Source organism: Loxodonta africana, chromosome X (genome assembly GCF_030014295.1).
Source record: "Loxodonta africana isolate mLoxAfr1 chromosome X, mLoxAfr1.hap2, whole genome shotgun sequence".
NCBI classification, from domain to species: Eukaryota; Metazoa; Chordata; class Mammalia; order Proboscidea; family Elephantidae; genus Loxodonta; species Loxodonta africana.
Genome location: NC_087369.1, coordinates 88,880,614 through 88,908,581, shown reverse-complemented (window position 1 = coordinate 88,908,581; position 27,968 = coordinate 88,880,614). Strand labels below are relative to the sequence as shown.

At 38.4% G+C, this 27,968-nt stretch overlaps 1 protein-coding gene across 6 annotated transcripts in view; it reads right to left on the bottom strand.

Annotated features, from left to right (window-relative positions):
- Positions 1-27,968, bottom strand: part of ATP7A (ATPase copper transporting alpha) — a 212,110-nt gene that overhangs the window by 135,816 nt on the left and 48,326 nt on the right. For 4 of the 6 annotated variants that reach the window (XM_064278581.1, XM_064278577.1, XM_064278579.1 and 1 more), the window contains one exon: positions 16,772-16,912. In XM_064278581.1, coding sequence (XP_064134651.1) covers positions 16,772-16,891 — 120 coding nt within the window. In that variant the 5' untranslated portion in view covers positions 16,892-16,912. Of the gene's footprint in view, positions 1-16,771; positions 16,913-20,871; positions 20,940-27,968 lie in introns of those variants that run through there. The other 2 variants (XM_064278578.1, XM_023551429.2) reach the window with 2 other exon arrangements.

Sequence of the window (27,968 nt, the reverse complement as noted above, 5' to 3'; positions counted from 1 at the left end):
CCTGGCCTGCCCTGTCGGCCCTAGTACATGCCACAAACAACCCATCAAAGCCGCTCCCTTTCAGCTAGACCTGTCCTGCAGCACCACAGCTGACTGACTGGCCCCGCCCACTGGACAATGATGTGAAAAGTATTGCTACTACAGACGAGCAAACAACAAAGAATGCGCAGCCCACCTGCCCAGAACTAACCAAATAAAACTAAAAAGCAGGACGAAACAAACCTACCATCAAGAAACGAAGAAAATAACTACTGAATGTCCCAAAGACAGCAGACAATATCATATTGTCTGACAATATCATAAGAATAAGGTCAGACTACTCAGCAGAAACCATGCAGACAAGAAGGCAATGGGATGACATATATAAAGCATTTAAGGAAAAAAATTGCCAACCAAGAATCATATATCCAGCTAAACTATCTCTCAAATATGAAGGTGAAATTAGGACATTTCCAGATAAACAGAAGTTTAGGGAATTTGCAAAAACCAAACCAAAATTACAAGAAATGCTAAAGGGAGTCCTCAGGTTAGAAAATCGGTAACATCAGATAACAGCCCAAGACTAGAACACAGGACAGAACCACGAGGTATCAATCCAGATAGGGAAGTCACAAAAATAAATCGAAGCTAAAACACTAAAAACAGGGAAACAGAGATGTCAATATGTAAAAGATGACAACATTTAAAGAAAAAAGAGGGACTAAAAAATGTAGTCATAGATCTTTCATATGGAGAGGAAGTCAAGGTGATACAAAGAAATAAAAGATTGGTTTAAACTTAGAAAAACAGAGGTAAATATTAAGGTAACCACAAAGGAAACTAATAATCCTGCACATTAAAAATAAAATCAAAGATGGGAATGTAAGGGGGCAGGGAAACTAGATTAATGGAAACAGAACAACCAGAATGAAAGTAATGAGAACATTCAGGCATTGTGAAGACTGTAACCAATGTCACTGAAAAACTTGTGTAGAAATCGTTGAACAAGAACCTAAACTGCTCTGTAAACCTTCACTGAAAGCCCAATGTGATATTATTAAAAAGGAAAAAAAAAGATGAAGCCTTAGTCACCCTGGGTCCCCAATCGCTAATGTAATGCTCTGAGCAGAGCTCTCTGCCAACTGGCAATGGGTGTGTACCATGAGTGAGAAAGAAATTTTTGTGGGTTAAGCCGGTGATGCTTGGGTATTATTTGTTAACCAGCCCATCCTGATTGATATACCTGCCAAACATGTACCTCTTTGTGTCTTCCCATCTCAAGAAATAGGAATTCAGTTCTTTCAGCTGGTCAGGCCAAATCACTTGGCCTTATGTTTTATGTTTAACTCCTCTTTCTGTCAGTGCACAGCAATAATTTTGTAGCCTGAACTCTCAGATATATCTATTGGCTGACTACTTCTCACCACCTCCACCACTTCTACCATATCAAGACTCCATCATCTTTTGCCTGGATTATTGCTATAGGCTCCCAAGCCCTTGCCTTCCTACAGTCAGTTCCCCATATAGCAGTCTACTTGCCATTCCATGAACACCCTAAGCCTTGCACTCACCAGTCTCTTGGTAAGCCATATACCTTCAGACAGCCACACAGGTCATTCCCTCTTTTTCATTAGCTTTCTGCTCAAGTGTCACCTTTTCAGTGAGGTCTTCTGCTCTCCCTCTAAATCTGCGACTCCTCCTCAACATCCACATTAAAAAAAAAATTAGATTGGAAAAATAACAGAAACCCTTTATTGAGCTTATTACTATATGATGGTTCCTTGTTTAACTCTTCATATAAATAAACTCATTTACTTAAAACTAAAAAAATTTTAAAAGGTACCGTATACAACAGCAGTCAAAAACATAAAATACTTAAACATAAATCCAACAAAATATACATGGGATTGGTATACTAAAAACTACAGATCTCTGACAAAAGAAAAAAAAGACTACTTAAATAGAGAAATATAACATGTGTATGGATTGGAAAACTCAATATTGTTACGATGTTAATTCTCCCCAAATGGATCTACAGAATCAACACAATCCCAATCATTTTTGTGGAAATTTACAAGCTGATTCTAAAATTTGTATGGAAAGGCAAAGGAACTAGAAATAGCCAAAATAATTTTTAAAAAGAAGAATAAAGTTGAGGACTCACATTATCTAATTTAAAAACTTATTTTAAAGCTAATAATCAAGATTGTGTGGTATTAGTCAGACTGACAAAAAGATCAATGGAACAGGATTGAGCATACAGAAATAGATTCATAAGTATATGGTCAATTGATTTCTAACAAAGGTGCAAAGGCAATTCAATGGATAAAGAGTAAAATTTTCAACAAATAGTGCTGGAACAACTGGACATCCATAGGCAAACAAAAAAGAGAAAATTAATCTAGTGCCATACCTCACAACTTATATAAGTTTATTCAAAGTGGATCATAGACCTAAATATAAAACCTAAAGCTATAAAACTTTCAGAAAAAAACATACAAGAGAATCTTTGTGACCTTAGGTTAGGCAAAGGTTTCTTAGATCTGTCTCAAAAGCGTGATCCCTAGAAGAAAAAACGGACTAGCTGAAATTCATCAAAATGAAAAACTTCTAATTTGCAAAAGACACTACTTTAAAGTTAATGAAGACAATTCACAGGCATAAAAAATATTTGCAAAACACATATCTGAGAGACTTGCATTTGTAATATGTATAAATAACAATAACAAGAAAATAAAAATCCCAGAGGCAGGCCCAACATGGGGCTATAGACGGAAGCACCATGCCATCTCTCTATAGCAAAGACCCAAAAAACTAAGTAGAACAGATACAAACATCAATCCTGGAATGCTAATCACCAAATGAAGGAATAAAGAACTTGATCAACCACCGAACAGAATAAGAAACTGACAGAGAACAAGGACAGCTACGAAATGGAGGTCCCCTACCAGCTGATGCAGCATGGATTCACCACCTTAGACTAGAGCCACCAAGGAAATGCAGACAGGGAGTACAGGATGGCAACTTCACAGAGCTCCCAACAGGAGTCCAAGCACCCAGTAACCAGGGATCCATGCTTTCCCACCCCCCACCCCCACCATTCTTCCCTGGACAAGCCCTCCAATGCTTCCCAACTGGTCGTGTGCACTCGGCCAGAGGGATACCAGCTCATGCCACCCAGATTCACCATCTTGGACCTCAGACAGTGGACAGGGAGGATGAGAAGGCAACTTCAAGGAGCTCCCAACAGGAACAAAAAAACACAAAAACCAAACTCACTGCCGTCAAGTTGATTCCAATTGATAGTGACCCAGTAGCCAGGTATACATGCTTTCCCACCCCCTACCATTCTCCCCTTTATGAGGCCTCCACCACTTGCCAGTGGGTGGGCCATGGTTGTTCTACTAGAGAATCAAGAGCTCACTGCCACCTGAGTCAGCCCCACCCCCACCAGCCGGCCAGTTGAGCACTATTTTATTGTTTGTTTTGCGGGGGTTGTTTTTTGTGTTTGTTTTTTTATATTGTCTTTTTTACTTTTTTTTGTTGATTCTCCCTCTCTCTCTTCCTTCCCCTTCTCCCGCCCATCTACCCATGTGCCATCCCCTTCCCTTCTTGACAGGCTGTGATTTTTTGGTTTGTTTACTTTGTTCTTTTTTTCCTTTCATTTCTTTTCTGTTTCTTCTTTATCTTTCCTTTCCTTCCTTCTGCCCACCCAGCCCTGTGCTCTGCCCCCAGTCCTTCTCTAGGGGCCTTGCTGTGCCACAACTGGAAAGTCACTGCACACAGCCTCTCCAGCTCAGCGTCACTGTCACTGATAGGCTCCCTCAGCACGTGTGGACCCCACCATGCACTGCCCCCTGGCCTCACCCTATCAGAGGTACTTCGTACTGCAAACTCCCCAACCCCAACACTGCACCACCACTGGATCTGCCCTGATACACCACAGCTGAGTGATCGGACCTACCCACCTGGACAAGGTGGTGAGAAGCATCGAGCTCACAGGCAAGGAAGCAACAAAACACGACCAGCCTGCATATCCAGACAAAACCAAATAAAACAAAAAAGCAGAATGCAACAATCAAACCTAAAATCAATAAGTGAAGAAATTAAGTCCTGAATGTCCCGGAGACAGCAGACAATATCAAAACATATAAAAGACACAGAATAGGATGGCTCCAGAAAGCGACCAAAATAAAATGCCAGATGATCTCAACCAGATAGAGAATTAAAAACTCTAATATTCAGGGTTTTCTAACAGGTGAAGGAAAATGCAGACAAAAATGAGGAAAAAAATAGACCAAATTATGGGAAATATAGAAAAAAAAGCAAGGAAAACACAGACAAAGCAATGGAAGATTTCAGGAAAACAATGCAGGAAAAAAATATCAAAATAAATGAACAACCAGAAATCAGACAAAAACCGCAATTAGAAATCCAAAAGGTAAACAATATTTCAGAAACGGGCACTGCAATAGAAGGTTTTAGGAGTAAATTTGAAACAATGGAAGATAGGATCAGCAAAACTGAAGACAAATCCTTGGATACCACTTTGTTTAAGGAAAAATCAGAGAAAAGAATGAAGAAAAATGAGGAAACCCTCAGAACAATGTGGGATATAATCAAAAGGAAAATCTGTGTGTGATCAGAGTTCCAGAACAGGAGGAGAAAATGGAAAACAAAGAGAGGATCACTGAAGATTTGCTTACAGAAAACTTCCCTAATATCAAGAAAAACAAAAAGCCAGCCATTCAAGAAGCTCAACAGACCCAATATAGTAAAGACCACAAAAGAAAAATGCCAAGACATATCATAGTCACACTGGCTAAAGCCAAAGACAAAGAATCCAGAACACCTTGAGAAAAACAAGTCACATACAAAGGGGAAACAATACGACTAAACTGATCACCCAGCAGAAACTACGCAAGCAAGAAGGCAATAGAATGACATATATAAAATCATGAAAGAATAAAATTGTGAACCAAAAATAATATATCCAGCAAAACTCTCATTCTAAATATGATGGTGAAATTAGGTCATTTTCAGATAAAAGGAAATTAAGGGAATATGTAAAAACCAAACCAAACTTACAAGAATTATTAGAGGGAGTCCTTCGGTTAGAGAGCCAACAACATCAGACAACAACCTGAATCTAAGACTTAAGGCAGTATCACCCAGATATCAATGAAGATAATTAACTCTCAAGGATAAAACAAAAAGAAAAAAATTTACAACAGGGAACCACAGAAGTCAATCTGTAAATGACAAAAATGTCAGAACAATAAAAGAGGAAATAAACAGTATAGGTATAGAATTTTCAAATGAAGAGGAATTCAAGGTGTTATCAAGTAATAAAAGACTGGTTCCAACTAAAAAAGATAGGGGTAAATGTCAAGATAACCACAAAGAAAGTTAACGAACCTACTCATTAAAATAAAGATGAAAAACATAAGGTCTCAGTAAACCAAAAATGAAAGAAACAGAAAAAAAATTCACACACAAAAGGAATTCAGCATGGAAGAGCTTAAGAGGAAGAAAGAAAACATCAGCACCACAAAAAAAGCACTACAATATGACAACAATAAACTCACACCTATCAATACTCACATTGAACATAAAATGCTTAAATGCACACATAAAGAGACAGAGAGAGACGAAACGTACAAAAAAACAGGACCCATCAATATGCTGCCTACAAGAGACACACCTCAGAAATAAAGACATAAATTTATTAAAAATCAAAGGATGGAGAAAAATACATCAAACAAACAGCTACCAAAAAAAAGATCTGCAGTGGCAATACTAATCTCAGATAAAATAGACTTTAAAACAAAATCCACCCTTAAAGACAAAGGAGGACATTACATAATGATTAAAGTAACAATGCACCATGAAAGCATAACCATAATAAATATATACGCACCCAATGACAGGGCTCCAAAATACGTAAAACAAACTCTAACAGCACTGAAAAGAGAAACAGACAGTTCCACAAGTAGGAGACTTCAACACACCACTCTCAGTAAAGAATAGAACATCAAGAAAGAAACTCAACAAAGTTACAGAAGACCTAAAGGCCACAATCAACCAACTGGACCTTACAGACATATATAGAACACTCCACCCAACAACACAAAAGTACACATTCTTTTCTAATGCACATGGAACATTCTCCAAAACGGACCACATCGTAGGCTACAAAGCAATCCTCAACAAAATCCAAAACATTGAGATAATACAAAGTATCTTCTTTGATCACAACACCATCTAAGTAGAAATTAATAACAGGAAGAGCAAGAAAAAAATCAAATACATGGAAAATGAATAACACCCTTCTTAAAAATGACTGAGTAATAGAAGAAATAAAAGACGGAATGAAAAAATTCCTAGAATCAAACAAGAATGAAAACACACTGTACCAAAACTTTTGGGACACAGCAAAGGCAGTGCTCAGAGGTCAATTTATAGTAATAAATGTATACATCAAAAAAAGAAAGGGACAAAAATCAAAATATTAGCTACACAACTCAAACAAATGGAAAGAGAACAGAAAAAGAAGTCCACAGCCACGAGAAGAAAGGAGATAGTATAGAGCAGAGCAGAAATAAATGAAATAGAGAACAGAAAAACAATAGAAAGAATCAACAAAACCAAAAATTGGTTCTCTGAAAGGATCAACAAAATTGACAGAACATTGGCCAAACTCGCAAAAGAAAAACAAAAGAAGACAAATAACCCAAATAAGAAATGAAATGGGGACATTACAACAGACTCAACTGAAATAAAAAGGATTATAACAGAGTATTATGAAAAACTATACCCCAACAAATTTGAAAACCTAGAGGAAATAGACAGATTTCTAGAAACACACTACCCACCCAAACTAACATAAACTGAAGTTGAAAATCTGAACAGATCCATACCAAGAGAAGAGACTGAAAAGGTAATTTTAAAAAGTCTCCCTACAAGAAAACACCCTGACCAAATGGCTTCAATGGAGAATTCTACCAAACATTCAAAGAACAGCTTACACCAGTACTATTCAAACTATTTCAGAACACAAAAAAGGAAGCAATACTTCCAAATTCATTCTGTGAAGCCAGCATAACCATGATACTATAACCAGGCAAAGACACCACACAAAAAGAAAATTACAGACCAATATCTCTCATGAGTACAGATGAAAAATTCTAGCCAACAGAATTCAGCATCATATCAAAAAAATAATAAACTATGACCAAGTGGGATTCATAAACATTAGAAAACCAATCAACGTAATCCAACACATAAATAAAATAAAAGAATCACATGATCATCTTAATTAATGCAGAAAACGCATTCAACAAAGTCCAGCAACCAGTCCTGATAAAAACTCTCAATAAAACAAGTACAGGAGGGAAATTCCTCAACATAATAAAGGGTATACAAAACCAGGAAACCCTGGTGGTGTAGTGGTTAAGTGCTATAGCTGCTAACCAGAAGGTTGGCAGTTCAAATCCACCAGGCGCTCCCTGAAAATTCTATGTGGCAGTTCTACTCCACCCTATAGGGTCACTATGAGTCAGAATCAACTCAACGGCAATGGGTTTTTTGAGTTTGATACAAAACCAACAGCCAACATCATTCTTAATGGAGAGAGGCTGAAAACATCCCCCTTGAGAACAGGAACAAGACAAGGATGCCCTCTGTCACCTCTCCTATTTAACATTGTGCTTGAGGTCCTAGCTAGAGCAATAAGGCAAGAAAAAGAAATAAAGGGCATCTAAATTGGTAAGGAAGAAGTAAAACTGTCCCTATTTGCAGATGATATGATACTATATACACAGAACCCAAAAGACTCCACGAGAAAACTACTGGAACTAACAGAATGATTCAGCAAAGTGGCAGGATACAAGATACAAAAATTAGTAGGATTCCTATACACCAATAAAGAGAACGATTAACAGGAAAACAATACCATTTGTAATAGCCTCTAAAAAAATAAAGTACTTGGGACTAAATCTAACCAGGACGTAAAAGACCTATACAAAGAAAATTACAAAATACTACTGCAAGAAACCAAAAGAGACCTACATAAATGGAAAAACGTCAAGCTCATGGACAGGTAGGCTTAACATTGTGAAAATGTCAATTCGACCCAAGGCAATCTAGAAATACAATGCAAGCCTGATCCAAACACCAACAGCATTCTCTAAAGAGATGGAAAAACTAATCATTAACTTTGTATGGAAAGGGGAGAGGCCCTGGGTAAGTAACGTAACACTGAAGAAGAAAAAGAAGAAAGTAGGAAGACTCACACTAATTGACTTGAGAACCTATTATACAGCTACGGTAGTCAAAACAGCCTGGTACCGGTACAACGACAGACACACTGACCAATGGAACAGAATTGAGATCCCAGATGTAAATCCATTCACCTACAGTCACCTGATCTTTGACAAAAGCCCAAAGTCCATTAAACGGGGAAAAAGACAATCTTTTTAACAAATGGTGCTGGCAAAGCTGATGTCCATCTGTAAAAAAAAAAAAAAGAAACGGGACCCAGACCTCACACTATACACAAAAGCTAATTCAAATGGATCAAAGACCTAAACATAAAACCAAAAACTATAAAGATCATGGAAGAAAAAACAGGGTCAACTCTAGAGGCCCTAATACATGGCAAAAACCATAATTAACAACCCACAAATACCAGAAGATAAGCTAGCTAACTGGAATCTTCTAAAAACTAAACTCTTATGCTTTTTAAAAGACTTCACCAAAAGAGGAAAAAGAAAATCTACAGACTGGGAAACAATTTTTGGCTATGATAAATACGACAGAGTTCTAATCTCTAAAATCTACAGGAAAATCTAACACCTCTACAACAAAAAGAAATACTCCCAAATAAAAAATCAGCAAATGATATGAACAGACACTTCATCAAAGAAGACATTCAAGCAGCTAAAAGATATATGAGGAAATGCTCCCAATCACCAGCCATTAGAGAAATGGAAATCCAAACTACAATGAGATACCATCTCACCCCTACATTATTGGCATGAACCAGAAAATAACAACTGTTGGAGAGGCTGCAGGGAGACTGAAATTCTTATGTACTGCTGGTGGGAATGCAAAATGGTACAACTATTTTGGAAAACGATATGATACTTCCTTAAAAAGCTAGAAATAGAAACACCAAAACGATCCAGCAATCCCACTCTTGGGAATATATCCTAGAGAAATAAGAGCCATCACATGAATAGACATATGCACACCCATGTTCATTTCATCATTGTTCAAAATAGTAAAAAATGAAAACAACCTAGGTGCCCATGAACAGATGAATGGATAAACAAACCATAGTACGTACACACAGTGGTATATTACGCTGATAGAAAACAATGATGAATCTGCAAAACAACTCACAACATGGATGAATCTGGAGGACATTATGCTGAGTGAAATAAGTCAATCACAAAAAGACAAATATTGTATGAGGCCACTACTATAAAAACTCAAGAAAAGGTTTACCCACAAAAAGAAACAATCTTTGATGGTTACGAGGGAAGGGAGAGGTGGGATGAAAAAACATTAAACAATAGTTAAGTGGTAACTTTTGTGAAGGGTTGACAGCACACAATACTAGGGAAGCCAGCACAACTTGTCCAAGGCAAGGTCATGGAAGCTCCACAGGTGCATCCAAACTCCCTGAGGTACTGAATTACTGGGCTGAGGGCTGTGGAGACCATGGTCTTGGGAAACATCTAGCTCAACTGGCATAACATAGTTTATAAAGAAAATATTCTACATCCTACTTGGATGAATAGCATTTGGGGTCTTAGAAGCTTGTGAGCAGTCATCTAAGATACCGCACTGGTCCCACTCCACCTAGAACAAGGGAGAACAAAGAAAACCAAAGACACAAGAAAAAGATTAGTCCGAAGGACTAATGGACCACTACCACCACACCATCTACCAGACTGAGTCCAGCACAATTAAATAGTGCCCAGCTACCACCACCAACTGGTCTTACAAGGATCACAACAGAGGGTCCAGGGCAGAGCTAGAGAAAAATGTAAAATAAAATTCTAACTCTCGAAAAAATACCAGAATTACTGTTCTGACAGAGACTAGAAAAACCCCAAGAGTATGGCCCCTGGACATCCTTTTAACTCAGTACTAAAGTCACTCCTGAGGTTCACCCCTTAGCCAAAGATTAGATAGGCCCATAAAACTAAATGTGACTAAATGGGCACACCAGCTCAGGGGCAAGGACGAGAAGGCAGGAGGGAACAGGAAAGCTGGTAATGGGGAACCCAAGGTCAAGAAGGGGAGAGTGTTGACATGTCACGGCAACCAATGTCACAAAACATGTTTATTAATTGTTTAATGAGAAACTAACTTGCTCTGTAAACCTTCACCTAAAATACAATAAAAAAAAAAAAGGAAAATCTCCATTAGCAATTTCACAAAAGGTTTGACCGGAATTTCACCAAAGAAGACACACGAATGTTTAGAAAAAACATGAAAAGATGCTCAACATCATTAGCCACTAAGGAAATGAGAATTAATGAGATACCACTACGCACCCACCAGAATGTCTATAATTAAAAAGACAACACCAAGTGTGGAAGAGAATGTGAAGAAAGTGGAACCCTCAAACATTGCTACTGGGAAGACAAAATGGTATACCCACTTTGTTAAACCATTTGGCAATACCTCAAAAAGTTAACAATTGATGGAACAATTTTGATCCTAGGTATCTTCCCAAGGGAAATTAAAATATATGTTCACACAAATACTTGTATATGAATATTCACAGCATTACTTTTCATAATCATCAAAAACTAGAAACAATTCAAATGTCTGTCAACAAGTGGATGGTTAAACAAACTGCGGTACATCCACGCAAAGGAACACTCTTAAGAAATAAAAAGCAAAGAGCTAGAGATACATGCAACAACATGGATGGATCTCAAATGCATTATGCTGAGTGAAGAAAGCCAGACTCAAAAGGCTACATGCTGTATGAGTCCATTCATATGACAGTCACAAAAAGGTAAAATTTTAGGGGCAGAAAACAAATCAGTAGTTGCCAAGTGCTAGAAATTGGGGGGGGGGGGGCGGGAGGGGGAGAGGAATGACTCCTCAAAGTAGGGTTATCAGATTTAGCAAATAAAGATAAAAGATGCCCAGTTAAATTTAAATTTCAGATAAATAACAAATAATTTTTTAGTATAAGTACATCCCATGCAATACAATGGTTCTCAGACCATGGCCCCCTGGATCAGCACCATCAGAGTCAACTGTGTATTTTTTAGAAATGCATATTCTCAGGCTCCACCAGATCTATTGAATTAGAAACTCTGGGAATAGGGTCCAGAAGTCTGTGTTTTAACAAGTCCTCCCAGGTGGTTCTCATGCTGGCTTTGAGAACCACTGCTCACTATACTTCTCACTGGCCAAAAAAAAAAAAATTAAGAATCTAGTAAGAAGAAAAAAGGGCATATGAGCCTATTGATAAAGCAATTCACCATCATCAAATATTAACTGAACAGCCAGAGAGTGCACAGTAGGTACTCTGGGAAGGGACTATAGCCGTGGTTCTCAACTCGAGGTAATTTTGTCCCAAGGGGACATCCGAAGACATTTTTTGTTGTCTCAACTGGAGGCAGGTGTTGCTGGCATCTAGTGGGTAGAGGCAAGTGATGCTGCTAAACATTCTATAAAGCACAGGACAGACCCCCAAAGATAACAAAGAATTATCCATCCCAAGATGTCAATAGCGTCAAGGTCGAGAAACCCTGGACTATAGTTATAAAAATTAATTAAAACATATTTTAACCCAAAGGCTTAAAATCAAAGACATTTTTATGAACATGGAAACAAAAAATGTCAAAAAGTAATAACAAAACATAATTCAAGGTTTCTCCTACTAAAAATACTAGAATTATTCCAAGGGGCATTTATACAAAGAGACCAGTGACATAGAGCTAAAACAGCTATTTGGTTGTAGGAGGCTCTTTTATTTCATCATTTCTTCCATTCGCTTTACCTACTCTACATTCAAGATCAAGTTTCAGACTCTCCTCTGACATCCATTTTGGTCTTTTCTTTCTTTCCTGTCTTTTTAATGACCTTTTGCTTTCCTCACGTATGATGTCCTTGATGTCATCCCACAACTTGCCTGGTCTTTGGTCATTAGTGTTCAATGGATCAAATCTATTCTTGAGAAGGTCTCTATATTCAGGTGAGATATACTCAAGCTTGCACTTTGGCTCTCATGGACTTGTTCTAATTTTCTTCAGCTTCAAGCTGAACTTCCATAGGAGCAACTGATGGTCTGTTTCACAGCTGGCCCCAGGCCTTATTGTGACTGATGATATTGAGCTTCTCCATCATCTCTTTCCACAGAAATAGTTGGTTTGATTCCTATGTATGCCATCTAGTGAGGTCTATATGCATAGTTGTTGTTCATGTTGTTGAGAAAGGTATTTCCAAAGGGTAAGTCTTTGGTCTTGTGAAATTCTATCATGCAATCCCCACATCCTTTCTATCACCAAGACCATATTTTCCAAATACAGATCTTTCTTCGTTTCCAATTTTCACATTCCAATTACCAATTTTCACATTCCAATTATCAATGCCTCTTGATTGCATGTGTGATCAATTTCAGACTGCAAAAGTTGGTAAAAATCTTTCATTTATCTTTGGTATTAATGGTTGGCATGTAAACTTGAATAACAGTTGTATTAACTGGTCTTCCTTGTAGGTATATGGATATTATCCTATCACCGACAGTGTTGTACTTCAGGATAGTTCTTGAAATGTTCTTTCTGATGATAAATGCAATGCAATTTCTCTTCAATTTGTCATTCCTACTCTAGCAGGTCATATGATTGTCTGATTCGAAATGGCCAATACCAGTCCATTTCAGCTCACTAAAGCCTACTAGGAAATCGATCTTTATGCGTTCCATTTCATTTTTTTATGATTTCCAATTTTTCTAGATTCATACTTTGTACATTCCAGGTTCCGATTATTAATGGATGTTTGCAGCTGTTTCTTCTCATTTTGAGTCGTGCCACATCAGCAAATGAAGGTCCCAAAAGCTTGACTCCATCCACATCATGAAGGTCAACTCTACTCTGAGGAATCAGCTTTTCCCCAGTCGTCTTTTGGGTGCCTTCCAACCTGAGGGGCTCATATTCCGGCACTGTATCAGACAGTGTTCTCCTGCTATTCATAAGGTTTTCACTGCCCAATTTTTACACAGGTAGACTGCCAGGTCCTTATTCCTAGTCTGTCTTAGTCTGGAAGCTCTGTTGAAACCTGTCCAACAACGGTGACTCTGATGGTATTTGAAATACCAGTGGCAAAGCTTCCAGTATCACATCAACATGAAAGCCAGCACATTACAACAAACTGACAGATGCGTGGTGGCAATAACATGATACCAAAACCAAACCAAAGCCAGTGCCATCGAGTCGATTCCAACTCATAGCGACCCTATAGGACAGAGTAGAACTGCCCCATAGAGTTTCCAAGGAGCGCCTGGCGGATTCGAACTGCCGCCCCTTTGGTTAGCAGCTGTAGCACCTAACCACTACGCCACCAGGGTTTCCAATAACATGATAGGTTCAAGTATTTTCCAAAAAGTACCTGCTGATGAAAAATATGATAAATAACCATAGGCTTTAAATAAATATATTACATTTTCACAAACTTTGTATTTGCCCAACAAAGTCTTTTTCTGTTCTAGACATTTTTAACACCATCCAGTTGTTAATTCAGTTTCCACTTCAGGTGGTACTGGATTAGTGTTGTCTCAACTACAACATCTTTGAAAATATTCTTGTCTGTATTTGATCTGCACAGATTATTTCCACAAAAAATTATTCACAGGGACTAATTTTTCAGTCACTTCAAACTCAGCATTGACTGCCTGAATAAACAACCATTGAACAGTATCAGTGACATCCATCAACACATCAAGAGCCAAGGAAAACCACTTGAAATCATTTTCTTGTTTTTTAATTGATTATGATGTTGCTCCCAATGTCCTCAATTCTTTGAGCAACTGTTCTTGCCGAAAGGCTAGTAGTCTAAACAAGTTTATTTTCTCTGGACACATTTCTTCAGCTGCTGCAAGCAAACACAATTTAATTAACTTACCATCAGTAAACTTCTTTCCTTGCTTTGCTAACAAGTGAGCCCCTCAGAAACTTACTTTGATTACAGCCTCATTTTCAGTTTTTTTTTATTTTTGTAAAGAAATTCTACCGTGATGAGATACATTGCTTAGTCTGGCAATGTCAGCATAAGGTATATTCTTCTGTACTTCTCTAGCATTACTATATAATAAACACAAAGCTTTGCCATCAGATTCATTAACAAAATAATCTATATTCCACTGTGCCTTTAAAGCACTTCATCCAGAGTCCATTTTGCTTTTTCTTTTTTGATGTGATGGTATACACTGGTAATAAAAAATAAAGTACTGCAGTACAACAATATGCATGGCACAGTCAAATTATAATTGCATCCCTGCAATTTGTAGGGTGCCAACAACACAGTTTGTAAAGACGGTGTTCTGCATTCTACTTTACTGAGTAGCATCTGGGGTCTTAAAAGATTGGGAGCAGCCATCTAAGATACAACTATTGGTCTCCTCCCATCTGGAGCAAGGAAAGTGAAGAAAACCAAAGACTCAAGGGAGCAATTAGTCCAAAGGACTAATGGAGCACGTGAACCACAGCCTACAAGACCCTGAGACCAGGAGAACTAGATGGTGTCCAGCTACCACTACTAACTGCTCTGCTGGGATCATAACAGAGGGTCCCGGACAGAGCGGGAGAAAAACGTAGAACAAAAAATCAAATTCGCAAAAAATACCAGACTAACTAGTCTGACAGAGACTGGAGGAAGGCCCAAGACTATGGCCCTAAGACACCCTTCAGACCTGGAACTGAAGCCATTCCGGGAGACCACCTTTCAGCCAAACAATAGACAGACAGATAAAATCAACAATAACACCCGAGAGGAATATGTTCCTTAGAATAATCAATTATACAAGATCAAAAGGACATTTGCCCAAAAGCAAAGATGGGAAGGCAGGAAGGGGTAGAAAATGTGGACAAAAGGAAACGGGAAACCCAGGGTAGAAACAGGCAGACTGCTGACACATTGTGGGGAATTTAACCAATATCATGGAACACTTCATGTACACTATCGAATAGGAAACTAATTTTCTCCATAAACTTTCACCTAAAGTACAAGGGAATTAAAAAAAAAAAAAGAAGAAGAAGAAAGAATTTGTAGTGTGCCAAGCACCACTGTGAAGCAAATAGAGTACCACATATGGTCTCTTTCACAACTACTCAACTCTGTTGTTGTAATATAAAAACAGGCATAAACAATATGTAAAATAATGAGTGTGGCTATGTTCCAATAACATTTTATTTATGGACACTGAAATTTTATTTTCATGTGCTATAAAAAAAGATTTTTTTTATAAAATATTATTCTTTTTTTTTTTTCCAATCATTAAAAAAAAAAAACTCTTAACTTTCCAGCCATATGAAAACAGAGAGCTGGATTTGGCCTGCTCTGACTCCTGCCATATACACATGAAGACTCTTAAGATAACCACGATCATCTCAAGAAGTTTTCAGAAGGCTATTTTATAACCTGAACTGAATTTTCAATCACAGTACACTGAGAATGTTGTTTGTGCTCAAAGAATGTTAAATAATAATGTAGTCCTCCTTAAACACATGTATATAACATATACCAATAATTTTCTAGACATTTACACTTAAGTTTTTAATTGCAAAAATAATAATTGCCATGGATAAAAGAGAAAATCCCAGACCCTTTTTCCTGAGAAAATACTCTTTAGTTGAGTATGAGGATTAAGGGTATGCGGTGCAATTCATTACTGATTGATTACTTTTGTGTGACCTCTCTAGCCATGGTCTTGTAACTCCCACTCAGGTGACTGGGCAGGACTGCGTGACAGGGTAATCTAAAGGGGACTGGTCAGTTTTGCCTTAAAAGAGAAACAATTCCAGAGCAGAGGGCAGGAGCTCACCACCACCAAGGAAGGAAAGACCCAGCAGCAGGAGGTGCAGTGGGCTACAGAAACAGAAAGCTGATTGCCTTTGGGCAGAGACTGAGGGCTAGGGAGAGACGTGCCTGTGGGCCTAGCTGGGGAGAGGCTATTCTGATGGAAGAACTGTAACCTGAGTGCTCTTGGACCTGAATTGTAACTTACTGCCCTAATAAACCTCGTAATTGTGAGTATGGCCTGTGAGTTCTATGTGGCCACTGCAATAGAGAGTGCTGTGGGAGGGACAGCTGGTACCAGAATTGGTAGAGATCAGAAAGAGAGGAGGCATGTCTGACCTCCACCTCATAGAAATCAGCCTTGGGCTGTTGATCTTGGTTCTCCTTCCCCCTTGTGGGGTTCGAGGAGGTCAGACACCTTCCCCATGCCGTTTTTACAGGGCAATAAAATGTATAAATATATATGTATATTTGGGGTATATACTTATAAAATAAAAATCTATAACCACAATTTTATCAATATTCTATGTTTAGATGGTTTTAAATTGAAAACTACATATTTTCTTTAAAGGAAAGATATATTAAGGGGCCAAAGAAAACATATTTAGCATCAGGATTAGATGTATAGTCTTCATTGCCAAATGTGTCAGTGTGTCTGCTTCTACCTCAGAGTTAGAAATAATTCCCATTTCCTAGCAGAATTACAACAGCATTTGACCTCATTAACTTCCAAAGAGTAACTTACTTTAATGTGATATACACCATTCATTTTTCCAATGTGCTGCTCAATGGTCCAAACACAGGAGCTGCATGTCATCCCCTCAACAGAGATGGTGGTGGAATTCATACCCATACTTGGATTCATTTTTATTTCTTCTTTACATTCCTGTTAGAAACAATAAACTCATTAATTTTGGCCATGGAAATTATGCTTCCTCCAGTTCTCTCCCACCTCCCCAACTGAAAATGTACTAGTAATAAAATCTGAGCATTCATTTCTTCTACTTGCTTGGTGTGATGGTTAATGTTATGTGTCACCTTGGCTAGGCCATGATTCTCAGTGATTTGATAGGACAGTATGTAATCATCCTCCATTTTGATATCTGATGTGAGCAGCCAATCACTTGGAAGGGGAATGTCCTTCCACATACACAAACTCAGACTCTCCTTATACTGCTCTATTTTTCTTTCCATATAAGTTTCTCCTTTTAACATACTCCATAATTTCCTTCTGTTACTGCTTATTGCCTAACTTCCCAGGGCAGTTTTTAAATATGTTCACAGCATATATATGGATGTTCCAGCAAAGCATCCACTCTCTCTCCCTCTCTCTCTCTTTTTTTTTTTGAAATAATTTTTATTGTGCTTTAAGTGAAAGTTTACAAATCAAGTCAGTCTCTCACACAAAAACCCATATACACCTTGCTACACACTCCAAATTACTTTCCCCCTAATGAGACAGCCCACTCTCGCCCTCCACTCTCTCTTTTCGTGTCCATTTCACCAGCTTCTAACCCCCTCTACCCTCTCATCGCCCCTCCAGGCATGAGATGCCAACATAGTCTCAAGTGTCCACCTGATCCAAGAAGCTCACTCCTCACCAGCATCCCTCTCCAACCCACTGTCCAGACCAATCCATGTCTGAAGAGTTGGCTTTGGGAATGGTTCCTGTCCTGGGCCGACAGAAGGACTGAGGGCCATGACCACTGTGGTCCTTCCAGTCTCAGTCAGACCACTAAGTCTGGTCTTCTGAGAATTTGGGGTCTGCATCCCACTGGTCTCCTGCTCCCTCAGGGGTTCTTTGTTGTGTTCCCTGTCAGGGCAGTCATCGGTTGTAGCTGGGCACCATCTAGTTCTTCTGGTCTCAGGATGATGTAGTCTCTGGTTCATGTGGCCCTTTCTGTCTCTTGGGCTCATAATCCCCTTGTGTCCTTGGTGTTCTTCATTCTCCTCTGATCCAGGTGGATTGAGACCAATTGATACATCTTAGATGGCTGCTTGCTAGTGTTTAAGACCTCAGACGCCACTCTTCAAAGTGAGATGCAGAATGTTTTCTTAAAAGATTTTATTATGCCAATTGACTTAGATGTCCCCTGATACCATGGTCCCCAGACCCCTGCACCTGCTATGCTGGCCTTCGAAGCATTCAGTTTATTCAGGAAACTTCTTTGCTTTTGGTTTAGTCCAATTGTGCTGACCTCCCCTGTATTGTGTGCTGTCTTTCCCTTCACCTAAAGTAGTTCTTATCTACTATCTAATTAGTGAATACTCCTCTCCCACCCTCCCTCCCTCCCCCACCCACCCTCCTTCCCCATCTCATAACCACAAAAGAATGTTTTCTTCTCAGTTTAAACTATTTCTTAAGTTCGTATAATAGTGGTCTTATACAATATTTGTCCTTTTGCAACTGACTAATTTCACTCAGCATAATGCCTTCCAGGTTCCTCCATGTTATGAAATGCTTCACAGATTCCTCACTGTTCTTTATCGATGTGTAGTATTCCATTGTGTGAATATACCATAATTTATTTATCCATTCATCTGTTGATGGGCACCTTGGTTGCTTCCATCTTTTTGCTATTGCAAACAGTGCTGCAATACACATGGGTGTGCATATATCTGTTTGTGTAAAGGCTCTTATTTCTCTAGGATATATTCCAAGGAGTGGGATTGCTGGATCGTATGATAGTTCTATTTCTAGCTTTTTAAGGAAGCGCCAAATCGATTTCCAAAGTGGTTGTACCCTTTTACATTCCCACCAGCACTGTGTAAGTGTTCCAATCTCTCCACAGCCTCTCCGACATTCATTATTTTGTGTTTTTTGGATTAATGTCATCCTTCTTGGAGTGAGATGAAATCTCATTGTAGTTTTGATCTGCTTTTCTCTAATGGCTAATGATCGTGAACATTTCCTCATATATCTGTTAGGTACCTGAATGTCTTCTTTAGTGAAGTGTCTATTCATATCTTTTGCCTATTTTTTAATGGGGTTATTTGTCTTTTTGCAGTTGAGTTTTTGCAGTATCATGTGGATTTTAGAGATCAGGCGCTGATCAGAAATGTCATAGCTAAAAACTTTTTCCCAATCTGTAGGTAGTCTTTTTACTCTTTTGGTGGAGTCTTTGAATGAGCATAGGTGTTTGATTTTTCCCTCTCTCTTTCTTGATGCTTTACTCATCTCATGGTTTGACCTCAGGTTCTTGGAGAAGCCTTCAGCCAGCCACCTCACCTGCAGATTTTGGATTCGCTAGCCCCTGCAACCAGGTGAATCAGGCGAAGCATTCAGTCTCCCATCTGACCTACAGATTTGGGACTTGCCAGCCCCCACAACTGTGTGAGCCATTTCCTTGAAGTAAATACACACACACACACACACACACACACACACACACCCTGGTTTTGCTCCTCTAAAGAACCCAGCCTAAAACACTTGGCAAAACATTTTCTTCCCCTTAGATGAGATAAAGAAAAGTTGTTCCTATAGCTATGCTAGTGAAAAACAAAAATTTATAATACTTGAATAACAGAAATAACTAATCTTTGTATAGTGCTTTCCTAATTACTAAACATTTTCCCATACAAAATTCCATTTATTATTTACAATGAAGAGATAACTCAGAATGACTAAACTCCTTACAATGGCCAACGAGGTCCTAAATGATCTGCCCCACCCACCCCCTCAACTTCATTTCTCTGACCTCCTCTGTTACTACTCGCAAACCTCCCTCTCTCTTCCAGTTACACTGGCCTCCTGGCTGAAGACATGCCAGGCTGACTTCCACCTCAGGGCTTTTGCTTTACCTATCCCCTTGGTTTGGAACTTTATCCTTCCAGATATCCACCTGGCTAACTTCATTGCCTTCACATCTTTTCTCAAATCTCAACTTCTTAATGAGGATCTGTCTAAAAGTGCAACCTACACCCCTTCCACATACACAAACTCTGATTCTCCTTACCCTGCTCTGTTTTTCTTTCAATGTAAGTTTCTCCTTTTAAAATACTCCATAATTTACTTGTTAATGCTTATTATCTAACTTCCCATGGCAGTTTTTAAATATGTTCACAAATTCTTTGTTAGTCCCTTTCAGTGGTAGAATTTAACTTCTTTCCCCTTGAGTATGGGCTGGACTTAGTGGCTTGCGTCCAACAAAAAGAATGTCTTTGTCCTTCCTCTTTTTCCTCTCTCTTGAATCACCCAATGTGAGGGAAGCCAACTGCCACATCATGAGGCTACTCAAAGCAGCCTTACAGAGAAGACTGCATGGCAAGATACTGAGGCCTCCAGCCAACAACCAGCAAAGAACTGAGAACTCCCACCAATAGCCAGGTAAGTCAGCCACATGGGAACTGATTCTTCAGCTCCAGTTAAGCCTTTAAATGACCACAGCCCCAGCTGACAAACTGACTACAATCTGATGAGACCCTAAGTAAGATACACCAGCTAAGCCACTTCTAACTTCCTGACCCACAGAAATTCAGAGGCATCTCAGAAGAAAGGAATGGCAATTTACATTTTAAAAATCAGCCATTGAAAACCCTATGGAGCACAGTTCTACTCTGACATACATGGGGTCACCATGAGTCGAAATCAACTGTACAGCAACCAGTTTTTTATTCCAAATGCAATAGTTAACAATTCAGTTATGCCCATTGATTCCTCTTATGAAATCAGCGTTAAAGTATTACCTATATTTACATATAGAAACACACACTATCTAATCAATATAAAAGAATACACTTTGTCCCATTTTGCTTTGAAGCAGGCTTTATTCAAGATCAAAATATCATGACTTCTAATGCACTACACTACTCAAGATTTTCATGTTCTAACAATCTGTGACTTACAATCAATATGTATAAATTGGCTGCCATTGCTGAGAAACTCTATCTTCCTCTAGCCAGAGCAGCTTCTCCTACAGAAAAATACGACAAAATCCGAAATTTTGAAGGAATCGTAAGTAGAATAAGAAGTAGTAGAACTAAATTAGTTTAGGGAGCTAGAACTAGCTACTTTTGCTCAAAAATGTTTCTCTGCACTGCCTGAATTTTCCACTGCACGAAATTTCAATTTAGAGATTATTTATGCTAATACATTTTTTTCACTTAATTTTTATTATAAAAAATTTCTACCATACAGAAAAGTTGAAATAGTAATCTGTTTATCCTCTGCCTGAATTCAACAATTGGTAACATGTTGCTATATCTGCCGTTTTTTTCTGAACTATTCAAATGTAAGTTTTAGAAATCATAATTCTTCACCTTATGTACTTTACCATTCATCTCCTAAAAGTAAGGACTCCTATGTAACCACAATACCATTATCACAGCTAGTAAATCGTAAATCATCTAATATCCATTCTAAATTTAAATTTTACCAAATGTCCCAAGAACATATTTTATTTATCCCAAGTCAGGAAACAGACGAGATTTACACATTGCGATTGGTTATTATGTCTCTTTTGTCTCATTTAATCTAGAATAGCCCCCTCCCCCATCTCTCCTATGTAGGCATTAGGAGGTATAATTCTGTCAGCCCCTGAACTATCAAAGAAATGCTTGTATTAAAAAAAAAAAAGGTAGCACAATGTCTGTCAAGACAGCAGACTTGGATTCTTCAAAAATTTACTTCATGGGGAAAACAGATGGGGTTTCCAAGGCTGTAAATCTTTAGGAAGCTGTAAATCTTTCTCCTGAGGAGCAAGCTGGTGGTTTTGAACCATTGACCTTCTGGTTGGCAGCTGAGTGCTTTACCACTGCTTCCCTAAAGATTTACAGCCTTGGAAACCCCATGGGGCAGTTCTACTCTCCTATAGGGTCACTATTAGTCAGAATTGACTTGATGGCAGTGGGTTTGGTTTTTGGTAGTGCCTATGTAAGGAGCCCTGGTGGTGGAACACTTAAGCACTCAGCTGCTAATTAAAAGATTTGTGGTTCAAACCCACCCAGGGGCTCCGCTGGAGAAAGACCTGGTAATCTGCTTCTGTAAAGATTACAGCCAAGAAAATCTTATGTGGCAGTTCTACTCAGTCACATGGGGTCGCTATGAGAGGAACTGACTCGATGGCACCTAATGACAATGCCTATGTAAGAACAGCCTCTCAAGAAAGCAGGAGCTCAGATAGAACAGAAAAGCTAGGTAATTTTGAGCAAAGGACACTGGAATGAATGGAACAGGGCAGACCCAGGTGGAGAGTCCGAAGTAGGTAACGGATGAATGAGGGCATTAGGGGCTAGGGAGAGGGTCACTGAAAAGCAGTACATGGTATGAAAAGCAAAGTAGAAAAATGTGTAAACAAACAGATCCTACCAATATTTTGCTTAAGGCTAGTCTTCTACTTAAAAAAAGACCTTTCTTCTTTCTTCTTATAGCACATGGCTGTTTGCCTCCAGGATCGAGTACTCAAAGACTTAGTACTCTGATACAGCTCAGATATGGGTCAAATGGGACATCTGAGGAGCTCTGGTGGCACAGTGGTTAGGACCTAGGGCTGCTAACCAAAAGGTCGGCAGTTCAAATCCACCAGTCGCTCCTTGGAAACCCTATGAGGCAGTTCTACTTTGTCCTATAGGGTCACTATGAGTTGGAATCGACTCTATGGCAATGGATTTATTTTTGGCGGGGAGGACATTTGAGGGCTGATCTAGGAACATGATCAAAATTGATAAAATTGTTTCATGGGAAAATGTCAGGTTCATTAATTAGAGTAGAATAAACTTTCCTTCAAATATATTAGTTAAGTATATTAATTATAATTTTAAATTAATTATATAATATCATAAACCCACCCACTACCATCAAGTCAATTCCAACTCAGCAGCCCTATAGGACAGAGTAGAACTGTCCCATATGGTTTCCAAGGTTGTAGTCCTTACAGAAGCAGACAACCACACCTTCCTCCCATGGAGCAATTAGTGGGTTCAAACTGCCAACCTTTCAGCTGGCAGCTGAGCACTTAGCTACTGCATCACCAGGGCTCCTTTAATATAATATCATATATAATTATATATTATATATAACTAGTTATATAATATGGAGCCCTGATGGCATAGTCGTTAAGAGCTCAGCTGCTAACCAAAAGGTTGGCAGTTTCGAATCTACCAGCTGCTCCTTGGAAATCCTATGGGGCAGTTCTACTCCATCCTACGGGGTTGCTGTGAGTTAGAATTGACTCATCAGCAACAGGTTTTGAGTTTTTTTTTTTTTTAGTTATGTAATAAAATATTTAATTAATTATAAAGCCAAACCAAACCCACTGCCATTGAGTCGATTCCAACTCAAAGCAATCCCGTAGGACAGAGTAGAACTGCCCTATAGGGTTTCCAAGGAGGACCTGGGGGATTCAAACTGTCAACCTTTTAGTTAGCAGCCATAGCTCTTAACCACTGTGCCACCAGGGTTTCCTAATTAATTGTATTATTTAATAAATTAAATCACACTAGATGCAGGTTAGTATATCTGGTTTGTTAGGAAATACAGTTCTATTATGGGGTATGCCCCAGACCAAAGTACTGGAGCACCCCTCAGATTTACTATAGAATCAAGAGAGACTAGTTAAACAGAAAGGCACTTTTTATAAACTAACTTGATAATAACGCTGGGAGGTGAGAATATCTAAGCCTCGATGAAAATTACATTAATAAACCCACTTTTCCCACTATATCCTAATTTAAACATCTTAAATCAACTATGAATACGTATATAATCCCTTCTGCCTTCATAACTGACCTGCAATCTTTTTGTCAAACTCTACTTAAATTGGACTTTATCCACAAAACCTCAGAGGAATTCCATCTCACTCTTGTTACTCTATTACATATATACATAGTTTGATTTTGCAATATATGTTATGTCCCTCTTTTGAGTTTTAAATGTCTCAAAGATAGGCACAAAACCAGGAATATCTTTTGTAACCTCCCATTACATTTAGCAAAAATGACTCAGGAAACAGAGTGAAAGCATAAACAAGTTCATGTGGTAGGGCAGAAAAAAAAATGTAGGCTTCCGGGAGATCACAATATCAAAGAGACAAATTTGGCATGCAGCAATTAGTAATGGAGTGACTCTGAGAACAAGAGCATTCAACAACACTAAGGGAAATAATTTCTAGTTATTAAAGTTTGTTCAGCCACTCTCCAAACACTGATGGTAATCACCACCAATAATACCATATCCTAACAGGAAGAACAGTGCTATGACTCAATAGTCATCTCTGTTTTGGAAACAAAAACTGCAGAAGTTGAGTACAAAACATGACACATATTCAGGCTGATTGCTCAAAACCACTTCTTAAGTTGATCACAGAAGTACAAACATTATTTTTAAATTCTCCTAAAATAATTATCCTCATAATTTAGGAAAGGTTTCTGGATTTTTTTTAAAAGTTCTCATGGGGTAAAATTTAATTCTTTTTTGAATTACAATCTATTTGGATAACTTTAATCACTGCAGTAATCAAGGAAATGGAAATTACAACTGCAATTAATATCATTTACACCCATGAGATAAGCAAAAATTTCAAAATCTGACAATACTAAGTGTTCGTGAGGATGTGCAGCAACAGGATCTCTCTTATACAGCTAGTGAGAGTGTAAATTAATACAATCATTATGGAGACTGGCAATAGCTGGTAGAGTCGAAGATATGCCTAGAAATGAAAATGTTGAATTCTATATACTAGAATTCAACATTTTCATTTCTAGGCATATACTCTAGGGAATGTCTCACATAGGTACACAAGGAAACATGGACAAGAATACTCATTGCAATAATGTTGCTAATAGGCTAAAACTTTGGAAATACCTAAATGTCCATCAACAGGAAAATGAAAAAATTGATTGTGATATATATGTAGTGAACATGATGCAGCAATTAAAATAAATAAGCTAGAACAGTGGTTCTCACTATGGGCATGGAAAGATATCAAACTCAAGGGGACATTTGGCAATCTCTGGAGACATTTTTGGTTGTCCCAACTAGGATAAGGGGTGCTACTGGAATCTAGTTAGTAAAGGCCAGAGACGCTGCTAAACATTCTACAATGCATAAGAAAGCCCCCACAACAAAGCATTATCCAGCCCCAAATGTCAATAACATCAAGCATGGGAAACTCTGAACCATGTAGCAAGGTAGAAAAATCTCATTAAGCACAGCTGAGAAAAAAAGAAATTTCATAAAAACAAAAGAATGCTATATATTGTTTTTGTAGCAGTAGTGTCAGTCAATGGGAAACCCTGGTGACATAGTGGTAAACAGTTCGGCTGCTAAGCGAAAGGTCAGCAGTTTGAATCCACCAGGTACTCCTTGAAAACCCTATGGGGCAGTTCTACCCTGTCCTATAGGGTCACTGTAAGTCGGAATTGACTTGATGGCAATGGGTTTGTTTCTTTTGGTTTTAGTGTTAGTCAAAACATAAAAGCGTACATAGGAGTGATAAACTCCAAATTCAGGTGAGTTTGGGGAGGGCAGAGGTGGTGCAACTGGGGAGAACCACAACAGGAAGTTCAGCTTCCTCTTGTTTATAACAGTCCCTACACTATTTGTAGGCCTAAGTTAGGTCATTATAAAAATTTCTGAAAAGAAAATAAACGCATTTTAAGAGGAAATAAAGGAGAAAAAAAGTATAGGGAATGTGCAGAAATTAGAAGTTACTAAAATTGAGATAATTCAATAAGTGATACCAATGATAAACTCAAACGTATAAACATTCAAAATCACTCAGCTCTATTATACCAGAACTATAAAAACAAGTGTTAAACAATTGATGATTTCTAGCTTTGCAAACAACTTTGAGATAACTGCAGGATATCTATATATTTCCAAATCAATCAAAATTTTACCTGTCCATTTGCTTTTCTTCAAAACAAAAGGAGAAAACATTAGCTTCTCTATTATTTTATATAATTCATCGCTTTCTTTTAAACTGTGTAAGCCTTTAAAATGAAAAGTAACCTTATTACTTAACCTGTTTTCAAAATACTGAATAATCTCTTTCAGCAGAAATTGTCATCATATAAACAGAGGACTGAGATTGGAATAGGTAGGTGTATGTTTTAAAACGTAATTGTTCTTTCCATTTGACCATTCCTAAAAGATTAGGAGGCAATGCTTAGCACATATTAGTAAGGTCAAAAAAAAAGAACAAAACATTCAAATTAAGAAAAAAGCAATGTGCTTTACTAGCCATTTCTGTGACCCCTATAAAAGCATTAAAGGTTGGAGCCGTGGTGGCACAGTGGTTAACAATCCACCAGCCGCTCCTTGGAAATCCAATGGGGCAGTTCTACTCTGTCCTACAGGGTCGCTATAAGTCGGAATTGCCTCGACGGCAACAGGTTTACATATACGTATACACATACACATACATATATATATATATATATATGAGTTGTCCCACGATGACAAAAAGAGTCCCTGGGTGGTGCAAACAGTTAAGTGCTCGACTACTAAAGGTTGGTGGTTCAAACCCACCCAGAAGCACCTTGGTAAAAAGGCCTGGTGATCTGCTTCCAAAAGGTCACAGCCTTGAAAACCCTACCGAGGGCAGTTCTACTCTGCAACACACAGGGTTGCCCTGAGTTGGAACCCACTCAACAGCTACTTTTTTTTAATGACAACAAAAGATTCCCATAGCATTGCATAGTTTATAAAACTTTCATATAGATGAATATAACAACAATCTTATTACATAAGTAGATTGTAGCCTCCTTTTACAATTAAGGAAGCTAAAGATCAGACTTACTCAAGCTTAAAGAGCCAATTCAGACTTGAGTCCAGAGCTAAAAATAGCCTGAAAAGAACTAACTTAATAGGGCAATGTTTGCAAATAGCATAAAGCAAAACCAAACAAAGGTAGGAGTGGGGTGGGGAGAATGCTTGAAAAATACTGATACTCTGCAACGAATACAGATGGAGATAGGTTCACCAGAAACTGGGAAATATTCCTCAAGTTACTAAGTGTCTTTCCACCAGGGGCTAAGCAACTGCTGCCATGTTAAAAATAAACTGAAGGAAAAAAACATGTTTTTAGTATGAGTGAAATTTTTCTTGCCTCAGACAACGCAGCTACAATTGTTACAGAAGGAAGGTATAGGGGAGCCAGATTCACGTATCTGACATTTCCTGTGTCAGCTGATTTTCAACCACATCATGAGTTAAATATGGAATTGATGCAGGAGCTTATCTTATATCCTACACAGATAGGTTGGAAATGGTAATGAATGCTTTTTAAAAAATTTATTGTGGGAAAAAATTTGCTACTTTAATCACTTTAAAGTGCACAATTTAGAGACATCAATTGCATTCACCATATTGTACAACCATGTTGTTGTTAGCTGCTATTGAATCAGCTTCAACTCATGGCAACCTTATGTATAACAGAACAAAATGTTGCCAAGTCCTACACCATCTTCGTGATCGTTAGAAAGTTTGAGTCCATTGTTGCAGCTATTTTATCAATCCATCCCACTGAGGATTTGTTTGTTTTCACTGGCCCTCCTGTAATTCCATAATTTACGAAACATGATGTCCTTTTCTGGAAACCCTGTGGTGTAGTGGTTAAGTGCTACAGCTGCTAACCAAAGGGTTGGCAGTTTGAATCCGCCAGGCGCTCCTTGGAAACTCTATGGAGCAGTTCTACTCTGTCCTATGGGGTCGCTATGAGTCGGAATCGACTCAACAGCACAGGGTTTGGTTTTTTCGTTTGATGTCCTTTTCTAGCAACTGGTCTTTCCTGATGACGCGTCCAAAGCTAGCTGAAGTCCTACCATCTTCACTTCTAAGTAACATTCTGGTTGTATTTCATCTAAAACTAGTTTGTTTAATCTTTTGGCAGTCCACAGTATATTCAATTATTCTTCACCAATACCACAGTTAAATGCATCAATTCTTCTGTCTTCCTTTTTTCATTATCCAACTTTTACGTGACTAAAGTGCATTTGACCCA